Below are 18,438 nucleotides of genomic sequence, written 5' to 3'. Positions count from 1 at the left end.
AATAGATTCATTATTGTTGTAATAAATTTTAACAATTTGTATACGCTGTACAACTGTGTATCCTTTTGTCAAACAATACTGAACACAAATTTGATGTCAATTTTGGTACGAATCAGAAAAAAACGGTTACTATGACGTTTTAAAAACCTATTTTACTAATTTGATAACCCTTTATCAACAAAATGATTATATTCTACAATCGCATGCGTAATCGTTAATACCAAAGGTACACGATGAATATTTTTTACATTCAATGGTTAAATACTAACCCAAAGTATTCATTTTTAAAACTAACCATTTTTTTTCGACCATGTCCGATCCTAATAGGATCATATGGGCCTCCACAGAGTAGAGGTTTGTATTAACAGATTTTGTTTTTTTTACGAGAAATGGATGTCAGCCACTTGCTCAACCTATTAATATTTTAATTGATTAATAATGTCAATAAATAACCATCGAACACTGTAATTTTGATAAATTTTGAAAATTTCGATATCCAATTTAAAAAACCCACTTAGGGTTTTCAAAGTATTAATAATATTACAATTAATAATAATGTAAAAAAATTCATAATATTGCTGGAACGAATAAGAAAATGTATTCTGTCTCTATCTATACACGTATAGTATTTAAGCAAAGGCAAACGGCCTATCTGAATAGTCTTGATAATGGTGTTACAACCGAAATAGCTATCGAAAAACCTTTTATAAAAAAAAACCTGTAGAATTTAATATTAATTATATTTTCATTTCTTGTAAAATGGAATTCTACCAAGTAAATGCTAACTCAATTAATAACCTATTAGGTCCATACCCTGACTCACACATAAATTGAAAAACAATATGTGTACTTGCCAGACCCAGGATTCGAACCTGAGACCCACGGCGTGAGTCCAACGCTTAAGCCGCGCGGCCACCGTGGGTGTCTCCATAGAAACATATAAATTCTTCTGTTTTGATTTGTATACTTTTTGATACTTAAGTATTCACATGGTTAACATACCACAACGAATTAGATTTAATCATAAAATGAATTTAACAATAAATTGTCAGTTTTAAAATGGAATAATAAAACTACGCATTATGTATGTATGGTAATTGTCATGAGATTTACTACACATCCCTTGATATAATTGTCAAAAATTCAATACTGTATAAAAAAGTCTTTTATAAAAATTTACAATAAAGGTGGTAATGTAATCATAGTATTAAAATGTATGCACAACACATACACAAATGTAAACCATTTCAATATAACTTATTATTTGTGATAAAATTATGCATAAAATCAGTAGGAAAAAACAACTATAGGTAAATTAGGTATAAGACAATGATTCCTTATTGCCTGAGATATTTAATATTTTTTTTTTTTAGAATTATTAAGACGGTACTTCAGTGAAACGGCAAATAATTTTCAACTATAGGTGCGACGAAATTTCAGACTGACTAGCAATCGGAGACCGATAGTCGAGCTGTGAACACGTCAATTTGTTTTATGATGGCGATGGGGGAATTAATTCTTAAATCGTGTAAAGATGACTAAAAAACGTTACCCATTTACTTGAAAAAGAAAACATGTCAATGAATATATTATTATTATTATTAGTAATAGTAACAATAAACATAACATTAAATGGACGCATGTTGACTTTTTATGACAAATTATGTTTTGTTCTGCACGCGTCATTTGCACAATCTTCGTGTCGCGTAGTCACGATCGTTTTAGACCGTGCTCCAGCTGAAGTACAGCCTTAATAACCATGTCCTTGCTTTTTCGTACAAGGTGGTTGTTAGTAATTATGAACAATCACAAACATCCAGGCTTTGAGAAAAACACATAAAAATTGTGTCCTCACCGGGAATCGAACCCTGAACTCTCGGTTGGAAGGCTAGCGCCTTACGCACTGCACCACGATAGCCGCCCGAGATATTTAATATTTCTTGTGTGAATCATTACTAAATAAATATAAAACCATTCTTACTGGATGAATAATATGTATAAAAAATACTTACATAAATAAAAAGAATGACAAACTTATTGGTACCTTTGACGATTCAAATACAGTAGACTCCCGATTATTATGGTGGGGAGAGGCGACACAGATAATCCGAACTATGCTTAACATATTATACATTTCTATAGCAGACAATTATTTTAACATGTTTAAAACTCATTTTTTATTAAAGAAAGCCTGTGATTTTGGTTTGTTTGCAGGAATCTTTTGATCAGTTTGAATTTTTCTAAGAGCTATTATATCGTTATATTTAAATTCCCATCGGTAGATATCTTTTAAAAATTAAATTCATGCACGGATAATCTGCAATCCGGATAATCGGGAGTTTACTGTATGTAGCTTATATTATAAAGGAGTGTACATTCGGCATGAATTAAAAATTGCATCAGCAAAATACCAATGTATTTTAAAGTTCTTTAAATTATAAATAACCTAATGGAAATGCTTTAAAGAAATACTGTTGAAGTTCATCAAAGGAGTGCATAAAGATGTGGAATTGAACACGATCGGACCACGTTATCATTTAGGTATAGCAAGATATCCAGGTGAAGCTTCAGTCAAAAATATCCAAGCCATTCGTAACACTGAATGGTCTTAGGCAAGGTGACGCCCTCACATCTCTGTTGTATAATATTACATTAGGAAAGGTGAAATGGGATGAAAACAGGCATGTCTGGAAACTTGTATGTATGCAGTTCGCCGTATCACACTTCACCGTGAAATGTTGTATCGGAAATATATGGCTGTATATTAAAAATCGTCCAACCTCTTTCGGTCGTATAGTACTGACATAAAATGTCTAAATAAAACACGGTTATTGTCGGTTTACACTTTACAGTAGGCCAGCAGCAAACAAATTTTGAAAATAGCCAATATATTTGATTATTTGTTAAGTTAGGTTAGGTTTACATTCTTGAATTTTTCCAAAATCAGCTATGAAAATTGAATTAATGTTCGTATTGAATCTAATAAAATTGGAGACTGTATAGTATACGGTTATCTCTTTCCGATAAGAAAACTCACAGTGAACTATGCCACGGTGAAATGTTTTACGTACAATTTACATGTAACCGATTAAAACAAATAGAAAATAACTATGAACATTTCAAATTCCAATTATTTACTGTGATTATTTTAACAATAAAGAAAATTAACTAATTACCTTATGATTGTTTTCTTGAATTATTGCCAAGTTTTTGTTTACGGATCAGATCAGATATATCGAACAATATATTATTATTATATTTATATTTTATTACAAAATTACAACACAGTAAAAATATTTACAAAAGATTTGATGATATCGACTCAAAAACCGTCTTGTCCTAAAGATTAATTTCTTTACAATATTTATTACAAATGAAAAAAATATATACGTATACAAATATTTTTTTAAATCTACTCACTTTTTACAACTTGATATTTTTAATTGTAGCATAATTGTTATTATTAAATTCATGTCATTAGTATTTATTCTAAAAAATGCAATATTATCCTTTATTGGACCAAATTTCAAAAACATTTTCGACAAAGTGGACATCTTGTAACAGAATTGAATGACGAAATATGCAATTGAATATTATATGTCATGTTGATTAACCCATTGGAGACGAGGTAGATCTTGCTGGATCACTTAAAAGTCTCACTGATTACTAAAATTGATATAACTCATTTATTATTCATTTAATTCAAATAAATTCTTATTATTATTCTTATTATTGATTCTCACCATGTCCTGCATCCCGTGACAGCGGCACCAAATTGACTCCAATAACTTAATTAAAACACTCAGGGGGTCATTTATTTCATCACATTTCTGAGAATAAAATATTCCGCAATGACACTAGGTATACTGAAATCGATAATTTTCAACAAAATTTATGTTTTAACGAATGGGGAAATATAACCAAAAAAATTGTATCGGTATATGACTTAAAATCATTAAATTCCATGCTTCGTAATTCTGTCACAAGATGTCCCAAGCGGCACTTAACTTTGTCTTAAATGAAATATTTGCCCACGGTTATATATTATAATGTAATAATTTAGTATAAAACACACCCAATTTTTATTAAAAGATTTCAAATTATCATTATATATATTTATAACTACATATAATAATAATCATTTTTAATGTTAATTTTTTTTTCAAAATTTGCCAAAAATTCCTTTTTTTGGCCGAAGAAAAACCCCTTTACAATTCAATAATAATTGGCTAGTTATCAACCCCTGAATATACCAAAACAAGACATACCTATTCACACACAATAAGATTTTATTACAGTCAAAGAATGAACGTTGGAATTTTATGAATTCAATTGATACCAGCAGGTCTATTCTTAACGGTTATCACTTTAGCATGTTTCCGTTATTTTCATTAGTCAAAATTAGCACGGAAGGCATTCTGTAAACAAAACAGTTATTGGCCGCTATCTCTAATTTATAATACGGCAAAAATTTAACTTGGTAGACATGTCGGTCAAATTCGGATATGTTCGTAATCGCCAGACCTAAGCGGATAAAGCTGAACGAGCGCCATCTAGTTGGCGATGAGCCGAACACAAGAATTTTGTATTGACACGTCAGACATGTCATGATTGCGATTGCAGCAAAACAGTCGGATCTTGCGTCTCAATTCTCAATAAGTATGTAAAATTGATATAGTCTATCTCGTTCTCAAAGTTAGCACGGCTAAGCGAGGGGCTGTTAAAAGATATCACCTTTTGACAATTTAGACGGTTTTTTACATAATTAACCGCCAGAATACGTAAAGTGATAAATGTGATATATTTGTGACAATTAGCTCTTTTTGATGTTAAGTGATATGTTAGAATAGGCCTGCAGAGAAGATATGTCAGTTAACGATTATAATATTATAATGTTTACCGTGACTTTACTAATCAGTAATTACTGCTACAAATAATGCAAACCGATTAATTGTGCATATTTAAATTAGGCACTGCATGAGTAAAAAGTAACATCTACGTAATATCAATGGAATCGTGGATTATTACGATCATAATTCATGTATTTAAATCAGTAGCGAAGGGTGGAGGTAGGCTGTTAAGATCCGCCATAAATAGTGCACATTAAACTTTATCAGTCATATGTATTTGTTTTTATTGAACTAAGACTACAATTTACAGATGGTGTTGGTTAGTTTTTAAAAATCCACTGACACCATCTTTAAAATTGTAGTCTTAGTTCAATAAAAACAAAAGCGAATGACTGACAAAGTTTAGTGTGCAGTATTTATGTTGGATCTTAACAGCCTCCCTCCACCCTTCGCCACTGCTGGACAGCGTGTCGCGGACGACACAAACACTGGTCCTAGTAATTAGGACATTTAGGCCACAGGCATACGATAACCACTTGTGGTTGCAATAGGTAACATTGACACAGGTGCATACTACTGGCGATTACGGCTAGAATCAAAGCGCAAGTGTCTGTACCCGGGAACATAACATTATTTTATTAATAAAAATCATTATCATTAAAATGTTAATATTAAATCTGGATATTTTTCGAATAGGACTCCGCCCATGCATTTACCTGTGTGTACCTGACGATATTAATACATTATTGCAGTTTTAGCATTCATAATATCCTTATTGGTAAACTATTTAACATCTTTTGAGCTAAATGTACTATTGTGAAGGATGTCAAACGTAATGTCCGGAAATATCATAATTATATGTGGCGTCGTATCAGGGTTGCCAGGTGAAGTAACTACGGATGATGTAATCGTATTAGCTCCACGTGGGGTCATATTTGGTCTGCGGGGTCTCGGGAGCAATGAAGACTCTTCGACCGCTGTAGAAGCAGCTCACCACGCCAAGGTACGCCGTTCTGCCTACTCCGCTCTGCAACAACAATAGAAAAACTAATATTAACTTCGTATACGAGAAACTTTCTTAGAATGCGGTGAGCTTTGTCATGCTAAATTAGATTGATACCCCAACTGTTGGGTTTCCCAAACTTACAACATCCTCGTACCTCTTTATGAGCATAGATTTTACTAGCACACTGAAAGATGTTGAAAAAAAACCTTCTTTAGAGACGGAGCCAAAAATGTATGAGAGTGAAGTTATATCGTCGGTATAGTGGCAAAAGGCGTTAAGTCAAAAAACCTTGTTTTGAGATAATCGTCTTTTTCTAAATTCAAGAAATTGAAACATCTCTATTTAATTAGTTTAAACATTTTTACCTAAACTTGCTACTTTATGATATTCGGTAATCATTTATGAATTCGATTTAAGTATTGCCAAGTCTTTTTTATAGTAATAATAATTAGTTTTTTGAGTTTATTTACAAAAAGGTGAATTAACGTTTTTTGCCACAACGATTTTTGAGTTAATAGAATAGTCAAACATAAAATGTTGTAGTTGAGTAGTAATACATTGGACTCTAATAATAATAGAAACTGGCCAATTTAAAATAAAATTAAAACAGAAATAATATTAGGTAGGTGGATACTATTAGGTAATAATATTAGGTAGGTATAGAAGTAATTTGATATTTTTGTATCTAAGATTAGTAATAATCTTGTTTTAAATTATGATACTTTTCATCTTTATTAAATTATTGTGTAGTTGAGTACTAGGTAAAAATAATAAAAATAATACATTTTTATTTAATTTATTTATCAGAACGTTAGGTTAGGTTAGGTGGATAAACGGTATGGGGATGATGATTACACAAAAATAATGTATGAAAACAATTAAAATTAACAATTATCCTATAAAATTAATTAAGAAAACTTAAAATATAATTAAGAGATCATTTCCGCTTCATCATAGCCAACCTCGAAGGGTTCGAGAACAGTATTTAATTTATTTATTAGAAACATCGGATAACAGGTGGATAAACGATATGGAGATTTAAGAAAGAAATTTGGCAAATACTTTCTTTTAATTCATTTTGATAAAAGTGGTATGATTTTGAGTCCTTGTGCAGTTTGCCGTCAGCAATTTGTACCCTTTGGGTTTTTGGAGCAGCACTGTCTGCATTCCTTAAAATAAAATCCCCTTTGCGCTCGAAGCTCTTTCTTCGTCTTCTTTGGCCATAACCGCCCCTTAATTGGAGCATATGGACACCACGCGGCGCCTCCAAGAATCCCTGTCGCTCGCCAGTCTTTTTGCTCCATTCTAGGTCAAACCAGCATCCCGTAGCTTCGCCGTAAATACTCTATAGATAGTATTTAGCGGCCTACCAGGACGCCGGAGTCCGGTCGGCTTGAAGAACAGGAAAGCCAAGTTGAGGTTCTCTTCTGGCATCTGCAGCATGTGGCCGAGCCAGGTCCAACGTCGCCTTTTCACTCTCAGCGTGATGAGAAGCTGTTTGGTGCATTCTCTTATCTCCTCGATCCTAAAGTCATATCACCGCACACCCAGTATTCATCGCAAACATCTGTTTTCGAAGCTCAGTATATGGTTGCTCTGAGCCTTCGTAAGGTGCCACGATTCGCTACCGTAAAGCAGCACCGTCAGAATGCAAGCGTCAGATAGGCGGCATTTGGTTTTGACCGAGTACAATCGTGAGTCCCAGACATTTCGCATCGAGTTGAATGTTGCTCCAGCCATTCCCATTCGGATAACGAGCTCTTTCTGTAAAATGCTATCTCCCGTGATGTGTACCCCCAGGTACTTGAAGCTGTCGACGCTCTCGATGTTTTGTCATTATTAATTATTTATAATTATTAAGACTGGGTGGATGGTAAAACCAGATTAACAATCGCACGTGGGGAGACCATGACCAGATGAAGTAGAAAATACTGACATTCTATCCGACTGGCGATTCAAGACAAACAAGAGGAGATGAGCCCACCCCGGGTTTAGTGATTAAACTATCAAGTTTTCAGTTTCCAATTTCATTCCCATTTGACACATTATTTTGCTGCCGTTGTCACCGCAAGTATTTTATGTTCGTCAGCGCATGATTATCGGTATATTCTCCAAGTCAACTTCATCATTTATCGATCCGTCTTCTGTAATCAAATGCATAATGTTAGCATTGTAAAGATGAAAGTAAATCAAGGGTAAAGTACCTAAACACTTTTTCATCTACAATTTATATTATACTACCTACTAAAACCTTCCTGAGGCTATAATATAATTTGTAAGTACCAAATGAACGAGCTAAAAAACTTAACTATTGTCCTACAAACCTGTTGTCATGAAAGTAGTAGGATTATTATTAATATTGTCTCCATCCACAACATCACTTTGGTGTGCATCATCTAAAATATAAATAAAACATATGCGTTAGTAAGGATGTCTTTCCGATTACATTAAAATAGGCCATAGAAATGTGATATCAGTACACAAATAATCAATAATTGTAGAGCAAACTTCATTTTGAGGTTATATTGAATTAAGTTGCTTACCTTTTACATGCTCCCTTATTTTATTCTGTTGCCCATACAGAAACATAATATTTTCCAATCTTAAATTATACACGTCGTAAAAACGATTATACAATAGATTACAAGCACAATTGTAGAAAATATGAGATATATAAATACGCGCGAAATGTCAACATTCAGAACCAACTGTCAAATGGTTGCAAGCTGTATGTGGCATAGACAATAAGTCAATATAAATGACGGACAAGTGACTAGAAGCTTGAAGCCAAATAACGTTAAGTCATCTTATTGTTATTTGCCACTATGAAGTATGAAAGAAAGTGACTTAATACGTATTGAATTCTTTAAATTATGTCACAACTACATGGACTTTGGTGGAACTTGTTTTTTCAGACGATAGAGCATGTTAAACTTTATCATTCTGCATTCATAACTCAAATCAGCCAATTTTTGACTTATCGTCTTCTGCCACTACACCGACGATATATACATTGCAATATTATAATATGTAATGTAAATATATTATATTCTTTTTTTAACACTATAACATGCCATGAGGCCCAATGACAGTAGTGCAGTACCTAGTAGAAATGAAACAATCATATCATCGGTGTTTTGTAAAAAGGGCGAATCAACCGTTTTGGCGAAATTGAGAATTTAATGAAAAAACAATATGTACCTCACTAGCTTTGTTGTGTAAAAACGGCGAATTTGTATCTCCACAGGAAAGTACTTAAAAACGATAATCGTAAGGGCGAATATCTACTTAGTGTTACAGATAAAAAGCGAATGTGACATATTACGCCTTTTAAAATATTATATTATAATGCCTATTACAAATAAGGACAGTATTCTTTCTAAGCTTTATTATAATTTTTTTAGACATTTATTACCTATAATTTCAAATTAATTAAACACAAATTTGAGAACAGAAAACATTAAACCTATACGCTGAGGCATGGTCTAAGAAGATCGTGACTACGCGACGCGCAGATTGTGCCGCAGACGCGTGCCGAACAAAACATAATTTGTCATAAAAATTCAACCATCCACAGGTAATTAATAAATAAATGTCAAAAGTTATAAATCCTCCTCCTGTAAAATAGCATTTTGGTAAATTCGCCCTTTTTACGGGCTTTGAGAAAACCATACAAATATTTTGTGACTTCACCGGGAATCGAACTAGTAGTCAAGTGTAAGAGCCCAGTGTATTATGCATTGGACCACGAGGGCCGAAAAGTTGAGAAAAAGACCCCAGCATATTTATACTAATGTACCCACTGCGAGTAGAATATATCACACTGAGATTATCGAGTTGGTCACTCTAGGAAACTTGCCCAGAGTAACCAAGGTGATAACTAGGGCCCATATTTATATGCTAGTGCATGTTTTGTTAGGGTGTATGCACAGCTATGGGAGTCGCACAGAAATCCGTTTCGAAAGACGCAGAATCCAAAAATAAAATTTTATTGTGCTATAAATGCATATTTGAGACGTTAGAGCATATTTGAGATATTAGTGCATATTTCATTAATAAATGCATATTTTAGGGCTTTTGTATTTATAATTTTATCGAAACATAACTAAATCAGGTAGATGCACTTGCATTTTTAATGGCATCCCCGAGCATTTCATTAATTTATCAGAAAAAGTGAAGTCAACTCGGGCACCTTTATTTAAATTTTGCGCTATCACATCTTTGGACGTTGAGAGATCATTTTCCGCATATAAACAAAATACTGACAGATATGAGGAAAATTTAATGCCAGAGAATATTGAAAAAAATATTGTAACTTATTTTTTCGGACAAAAAAACAGCAAATAGTATTAAGATTTAGGAATAGTTAAGTGTGTCGTTTTTGTTTTTTTAATTTGTGTTTAGTTTCCATAGTTTACATTTTGCATTTCTTGTTCAATTATTTGTACCTACCCACTTGCAAACAAACTATTTTGAGAATTGTAATTGATTAAAGCCTCAATTACATTGGGCTTCTTTACGAGCTGTTTATTGACGAATTTAAAAGCGGGCGATTCAGCTACTGCGATTTGATGATTACACACAAAACTTTCCATTCGCTGAGATGCGACAAGCCAGTTACTATTTTGACAGAACGTAGTTCGTTTTTTTACCGGGAGGTTGGTACTGCGCTCTACTGCGCAGAGGCAGTAGGCCCACACGCCGGCGTGTAGCGTGTAAAGTTGACCGGCTTTCAACTTTTCTCGGTAGAGTGTTTACAACCTGCTTATTAGCTTATTCGATGATTACACTGGGCGACTTTACAGGCAGATTGTAAATTCGCCAATAAACAGCTCGTAAAGAAGCTCAATGTAATTGAGGCTTAACTTTATATTGATTAAATGTGTTTTTATGTTATTGTATTATATTGCTTAAGATTATTAATTTATTATTCGATTCTTTATCGGTAATAATGGGTGAAGTAGGTATTTACAATACTTTTCTATAAAAATGACAATTTTTAACTGCATATTTCTTTGGTTTTAGGGCATATTTCAATGATTTTAAGTGCATATGTGCATGCATATAATCATGTTTTTGTTGCATATAAATCCGCTCCCTAGTGATAACAAATCGATAATCTCAGTGTGGTCGGTATATTAGAATGACTACTGTCTACTAATTCAAAACTTCTGCAAAGTCAGTAAGGCATTCATTGTTTGTTGAATAGAAAAATGGCACTTATGCATATTCAAATTATAAATTCAACATACTTGCACTTACTAAAATATTTTTATTAATTGGAAAATAAGATAAATATCTTGGACGTATAAGTATTGATTGATTTAGTCGAAATTAGGTATTCTGCAGGTGATTAAATTAGTCAAGTACATTTGCTGGAATCTGATGAATGTGGGTCCGAGTCCCAACTCGCACTTCTAATGACTAATTTTTACATTTGTCACGATATTAAAAGACAAAACTTGTCAATACTGCTGTCCAGTAAGTAATGAACTGACCCTAAAATCGTCCATGAGACCCATCTGCTTTGCCGTCCTCTTGTACTGGTCTTTGTTGGCGTAGGGGATCCTGACGGCAGCCGGTGCCTTAGACGCGATGCTTCCTCCTCCGCTGCGGAGTTCAGCTAAACTCACCACCGGAGCCGAGTAGACCGACTCTGTAAACGCCTTATCGTACTGCTCCTGTAATTGACATTAAATATCCATTTAACCAATCTGTGTTTGAGCTTAGTCATACTTGTTCAAGTAATTGGCCTTATGGGTTACGTAGCTAACTTTATGGTGTATAACTGACATAAGTGACTCACAGTTAGAAGTAGTTGCTATTACCGCACAAAAAAGCAACGTTGCAATGATATTTATTGTTCCGGTAAATTGTCAGTTAAGCATAATATGGTTCATAATTTATTGATATAGTAGTTTTACATAATGTCAACACCTTTGCATTTAAAAAATCGTTGTGTCATATAGAGAGCGAGTGATTGTTACTTTTTCATTATTTTGGTATTTTTTAATGTACTGTACACATGCATGGATTTACACGCAGCAATAGTATGTATTAACCCAACGCTTACGGCCCTTTTAATTAATTTTGTAATTAACGTGTTAATTTGCATTTGAAAAGCAATTAGCAAAAACACAATTTTGTGTGGCCCGTAAGCATTGGGTTAATTGTTTACACGTAAAAGTGCCAATTGTCTCGTAAATCTCATTCTTCAAGCGTAAGCAAGACGCGTTGTCGTCATTGCATGATGCTATTTGATAGGTTGTGAAAATTGGTTAACCTCAAAATGAGTCGGCGCGGTGTACTTCGTTTTTTTACAGGCAGGCACTATCGTTCTACTGTGCAGGCGCAGATATCGACCAAGTCCCGACTGTCGCGTGAAAATTCAGAAGCTTCCGAAATCTTTTGATTCATGCATGCAATGTTGCAACTTGCATGATTATACATATTTACACGTGCATTTCCTTGTTATGGCCGCGATAATACATACTGTCAGCAGTAAATCCATGCACGTGTGTATGTATTAAGTATTATGAAGTACATTGAGAAAATAAGTCTTGGGCAATAAATGATTTATTGTTACCTAAGACTTATTCAGACCATGTGTCTGGCGAAAATTCAGTTGTTATTTTTTCAATGCGTGTTTGATATTGTGAAAGATATAAGTGTGGTTATACAACGTGAAATGATGTAGCACACTTATTGCCCGTGGAGCATGGTTACAGTGATCACGTGTGACATGATGAGTCTATTTCTGCCATTAACATCTGGTTTTAAACCAGAGAGATGAGAAATGTGTCAAGAGATCACAGCTCCGATGGTTAGACGGAGTTGAAAAGGATCTCTAGACTTTCAGTATGTCCAACTGACAGAAGCGGGAGAGGAGACGGTGAAGAACAGTATTAGAGGCAGCCAGAGTCTGTACCAGGCTGTCGTATCATTAATAATAATAATGAACAATCAACACTTAAGATTTTACATGAACTATGGAATAGTGGCTTGCTTAAAAAATGCTTTGAAAATTTTCGCATTCTCCTTACCGTAATGGTAATATTAACGATTCAATGTGAATTGACATAACCTCGAATAACTCATCAACATGTCACCGACTTTCGAGGGTCAGATATATAATAATAAATAAATCGATGAATACTGACCTTCATGAGATATGTCAAATTAAGCTTTGTAAACGAAACCGATTGTTGACTCAGTTGGATCAACTTCAGGTGTTTCTCGAAGAACAGTCCATTGCTGACGCCAACCTACAAGATAAAATTAGTCAATTGAATAAAAATATCAGGATCCAAAGATAATGTGGGTTAATTTAAAAACATATTTTCATCTGCCTTTTAATTACAATACAAAATTATATTATACATTTGAATTAAGATCACATGTTGTTATAAATGTATGTTAATTATTACAAAGGCATTTTTTGGAACTATGATATGATTCATAGTGGCCTAGTTGTCAGAGCGCGCGTCTCATAAAAAACACATTGTTTTTTCAAAATGTGTTGGATCCAGTGCAAGACAGGTCGTGCGAATGAGTAATAACCATTCCTTGCAAAAAGTCTGTTTATATAACCTCAACTCAGACGTCTCGTATTCTAGTATGCTCCGCTAAGGAGTGAACATGGTAATTTATTTTTACTATTTTATAAGATCATTGGCATGACTTCGGTAAAGGCATGGATTTTTGAACATGAACGGTAGTGATAGTGTTCCACTTCGTTGACACGTCAAAAGAATAAGAAAAAAGTCAATAAGAAAAGCGCAATTACCTTTCCGAAGGTTCTAGTCCTGGAGAGCTCTGGTCGGATACAAGCGCGGTCCAATCGCTGCTCTGGTTTCCGGATCCAATCATCCCAGTACCTGAATAGATATTTTTGATTATAAATAATATGTTTGGATTAAAAAATTTGTATTACAGCTAGGAGTCGTTTAAACATTTTATATTCGTAGCGGCTCTTATAATCCACTAGTCCGGTTCATAATGCTCTGGATTCTCACCCCGAGTCTCTTGGTTTGATTCCCAGTGCGGTCTTCTATGTAATTGTTTTTGTGATTTTTTCACTGCTACCAACACATAACTGTCATCGAGCATGTTGCAATATGAAAAGCAAAAAAAAACACTTGATAGTGATTCCTCATTGTACAGTTGAATCGGTAGGCATAGAAAACTTCATATTGTGTACATTGGCGCATTGAATGGTGGCTGCTATAAATTATTGTTTACAGCCACCATCTTCTGCATCCTGTTTGACACTTCATTAGTATGTACTCATGATCAGTGGCGGCCGGTGGTCTTCAGAATAGCATTTTTTGGTAGTGCGCAATGGTTTTTCCTTCTATAAAGAGAAGATATTTTTCTTTCACCCTGTCACGACACAGCATTGGGGCATAGGGCAAGCACAAGTTCGCGCCACTTCCCTCGGTCCATCGCCAACTCTTGCGCCTCCCGCCATGTCAGACCTGCAGCATGTAGGTCGCTTTTGTGGCACCGCTGCAGGGTGAGGGAGGGCCGGCCATGGTGACGGAACCCTTGAGGCTGTGCCATAAGGGTACGAAGTGTCACACTCTTTGGCGGCATCCGGATACGTGTCCTAGCCACGTAAGGTCGTAAAGCGTCTTTTCATGATTACCTCAATCACCGAAGGCTGCCGTGTTCTCTTACCGACTTCTCAGAAGGTAAATTAAATATGTCTTTGTTTATTTATACTATTTCTCAAAAAAGTGTTTGAACAGCTAGAATGATTTAATATCAATAAAGAAATATAAATGTCACAGTTTATGGCTTTACGTTCCAAGCGAACAATGCTTCAGCCAAATAAATAACCGCTGATGCGTTTTTTTTTATAATTTTGAATGTATGTTTGAACTAGAATAAATTTGAGTGGTTTAGAAATAAACGCGGCAGTTTGTATGTTCGTAAAATTTTGGCGATTCATTAAATATGTTAACTGTAAAATTGTTAAAAATTAACTCGCCAACATTGTTATAAAACAGAAACTGGCGTTTTAGTTTCTAGAGACCTTCGTTTCGTGCGCCGATCTAAAAGTGTGTAAAAAATTCTACACAAAACACCATTACAGAAACATTCGACCACGGTTTAAGTAGTATACAATGACCTCATTGTAATCCTGTGCAAACTGAAAATCTATTTGGATGCAATCGCTTTGCACTCATGAACGGAGTATTGTTCATAATACTCCTACATGTTCTACTTCGCGAAGTGAGTGATATACGTATGAATAACAATGAAAAGTTGAGCTATGTCTTCAAAGATGCAGGCAGTGTGTAGCACTTGCATGGTATTAGAGGAGCCGCCGCTGCTCATATCGCACCCGGGGAATAATAGTGGCACAAGTCGAAAAACCTGTTTTTTCAGGAGAGCAGTTTGAATATTTTATGTTTGTGTGTTAAATCAGTTTATTATAAATTTCAAAATATTTTTTCATCAAAATGTGGGAACTAGGTATTAGATTAGGTTACAAATCTGATTTTTTTTAAATTTTTTATATTTTAAGGGTATATAAGACAAAATTCGAGTTTGTGCCATTGTTATTGCCAAAATATTTTCAAAATTTTAACTTGTGCATCTGAACAATATAATTATGAAACATGATATTGTTAAAATATAATATAAATAAAAGCCGATTTGTAAACATTTTTATTTAAACCAAATAACTATAAACAAAATAAAAATAAACCTTTTTTCTTATTACAAAGTTGCTTACGACACGCTTATAAATTAAAAATTGTCAATGAAAATTATTATTGAATCAAGTAGGTAAGTCATCAGCATAATTTCAAAATAGCTGGAGAAACATTTTAATTATAAGAAACAATAGTTTTTACTAATAAACCACAACATTGAAAAAAATATAGAATAAAGTCAATAATACATAAACAAAATAACGAGGAAATCAATTATCATGAAGAATATTATCAACCCTATCAGCGTCGGTAGTAGAGGAAGCCTTCAAATGTTTGTAAAACTGATGATGGTGACTTGGAATGAGTTGTGCTTCGAATAAAGACCATAGATTTTAAAAGACATTCGCAAGAATAGAGGCACAACTTTGTATAAGCGTGAAGTTGGCACACTTGCGTCATCTGGTTTTGAATTTTATCCGCAATAACAATGGCACAATGATCATTGTGCCATTATTTCTGCTTGAATTTAAGTAAAATTTTATAATATAATAATGATAAAATTGCTTTTAAGGTCACCATTATATTTTTAAGAATTATGCCGCTGTTTGTGCGGATAGAAATGATATCTAGGAACATTTCTGCATACTTAACTCAAAAATGACAAATTTGGACTTGCGCCACTATTATTCCCCGGGTGCGATATGTACGATTTTTTGTGATGGTTTATCAAAATATTTCAAATAATATTTCAGTGTAATTCGCATTGAACAATAATTGATGCATATTTGTTATAATTGTTCATTTATATTCTAAATAACAATGGCTCTGTGAATTTAATTGCTTACCTATGTACAATAATTGACAATGACTGTCTACCCTTTTATAAACCGTTATAGCTACATTTTTGTATTATAATATGAATGCTTTGATTCCGGTACAAGTCAAACATGTTTTGTGTTCGAAATAGTCAATGTATGTAGTAATTAATAAAATAATACCATCCATTCATACTTTTGCAGTTTTTGACAGATGCGGGCGATAACGGTGTGAAATTTAGTCATTAGCCTAAGTAACCATTTTCTTTATCTAGGGAAAGTTTTGTTCAACAGCTATGGTTTGGATTGATTACTCTCTTTATTTTTTCTATTATAGCACTACAAGCCATGAGATCTAATTAGAGTATATAATACAGTAGTAGCAGTGAGACAATCACAAAAACACGCACACTTTGAGAACATTATATAAAATATGTATTAAGACCTCATTGGCAATCGAACAAAGATCTCGGATGAGAAGCCAGTTCCTCACGCATCGAAACTATAACGGTCAAAACATGTGAGATTCTGGTTTGTAGCACCATAGAATAAGAAGAGAAATTGGCAAATACTAACGCTTTAGGCCACTTTGGCTGCAGTTCGTCCCACAGTTCTTTTCTGAGCATCCAGCCAAGTCCCGGAAAGAAGTCTGATCGGTGCAAAAGCTCCGGAGCATTGGGGTCCACCAGGCCTGGTTTGCCATTATCATTCCACGCCGACACACACCTGATGAAAATTAATTAACAGAATAAAATATCAGACCTTACTTTCAGATTGATTTGTGGATTATCAACATTTACTGTTTGGGTATTTTTGATCATTGAGAATGTGTTTATGGCCCAAAACACCAGCTGTCGACACAGATAACTTAAACTCCGTTTCATATCACTTTATTCCTGATATGCAAACAATACCATGTTAGTCCAATGTTACATGAAAAAAAATTGTATTTGTATTTCGTTACCTTACTTTGAATGGGTTCCAACTGACATTTTGGTATGAAAAGGTTCCATTAGCCATATTCTATCATATACATTCATTTCAGAGTCATCTATTGTCAAATATGGGAGTTAGCAGTATGCCGGAGTTCTATCTACATGTCTTTTTATATTGAAAATATGACCATTCCAAATTTCAAACGCTCATAGCTCAAAAAACATGGTCAAGTGCAATTAAAACCTTTTCAAAGTAAGGTAATGATTAGTCAAACTTTCTAATGTCACATTATTAAGATTTTCTATGAAATTGTAAACATCTGTACAAATGCAGGGTAATTGAACAATATTATATAAATATTATTGTTAACATATCGATACGTAATGTAAAATAGTGAATTATTATCTTCGCTTTTAAATGGAGCACATGAGCCACCGCAGAGTGGTGTTATATTAACATATATCTATATGATTGCATATAAACATCATGATTATTCAAGCCTACTTGACGCCCTTAAAATGTAAACAAATATTAAAAATCTGTGGGTAAATGCGGGAGTTTGGGGATTAGATATGGCTTACCAGAAAAATAAAACTGTATGTAAAATGTTAATTAAATATATGGGAATGAAAGTCTGGTGGTAGTATTATCTTTCGGGTGATCCTACTTTTGGTTTGAGACTTCGGTGTGTGATCATGAAATAAGTTTGTGTTATAAAACATTAAACTATGATTAAACAATTAAATTTCACTAAATTAGGTATGATAATTTTTATCATTAGAATGCTCTCTCCACTCAGAACCCCTAACTTCTCTTCACTGCACATGCAAAACGATGATACATACTAATGCAATGGCCACGTTCCATTATCATGAAAAGTAGATCCACGATGCCGATGCTTTTTTAAATAGTTATACATGGAAACCACCCATGAGGAATCTATTAGTGAAGAACGTTATATGATGACCCCATGTTTCGTTTAATGAACCACCATCAAATTTTAATAAAATGTATTGTCACAGCATTAGCGTTCGTGTACCGAATTACAAGTCTCAGGGTATACCTACAGCATTTAATGCTAAAGATGAAACAGTATTCCCGTAAGTTTGTTTGTTCAAGAGTGGACTTTTGTCGATTATCAACCCATCGTGTACTTCTCTCCAACAGAC

General features: G+C 33.9%; 1 protein-coding gene across 6 annotated transcripts in view; it reads right to left on the bottom strand.

Moving 5' to 3' along the window:
• The window catches only part of Mgat1 (alpha-1,3-mannosyl-glycoprotein 2-beta-N-acetylglucosaminyltransferase), an 82,522-nt gene that overhangs the window by 49,932 nt on the left and 14,152 nt on the right, over positions 1–18,438 (bottom strand). For 3 of the 6 annotated variants that reach the window (XR_015070071.1, XR_015070072.1, XR_015070073.1), the window contains exons 6-10: positions 16,910–17,059; positions 13,643–13,733; positions 13,017–13,121; positions 11,355–11,537; positions 5,307–5,877 (exon numbers count right to left, since the gene is read on the bottom strand). Coding sequence is in view for 3 of the 6 variants with exons in the window: in XM_085943150.1 (XP_085799276.1) it covers positions 5,764–5,877; positions 11,355–11,537; positions 13,017–13,121; positions 13,643–13,733; positions 16,910–17,059 (643 nt within the window). In the remaining 3 variants the exon portion in view is untranslated. Of the gene's footprint in view, positions 1–4,163; positions 5,878–11,354; positions 11,538–13,016; positions 13,122–13,642; positions 13,734–16,909; positions 17,060–18,438 lie in introns of those variants that run through there. The other 3 variants (XM_085943150.1, XM_085943151.1, XM_085943152.1) reach the window with 1 other exon arrangement.

Source organism: Rhyacophila brunnea, unplaced genomic scaffold (genome assembly GCF_057557595.1).
Source record: "Rhyacophila brunnea isolate RB1 unplaced genomic scaffold, BYU_Rbru_1.0 scaffold_15, whole genome shotgun sequence".
NCBI lineage: Eukaryota > Metazoa > Arthropoda > Insecta > Trichoptera > Rhyacophilidae > Rhyacophila > Rhyacophila brunnea.
Note: the sequence above shows the minus strand (reverse complement) of the source record. Positions and strands in the feature narration are given on the sequence as shown.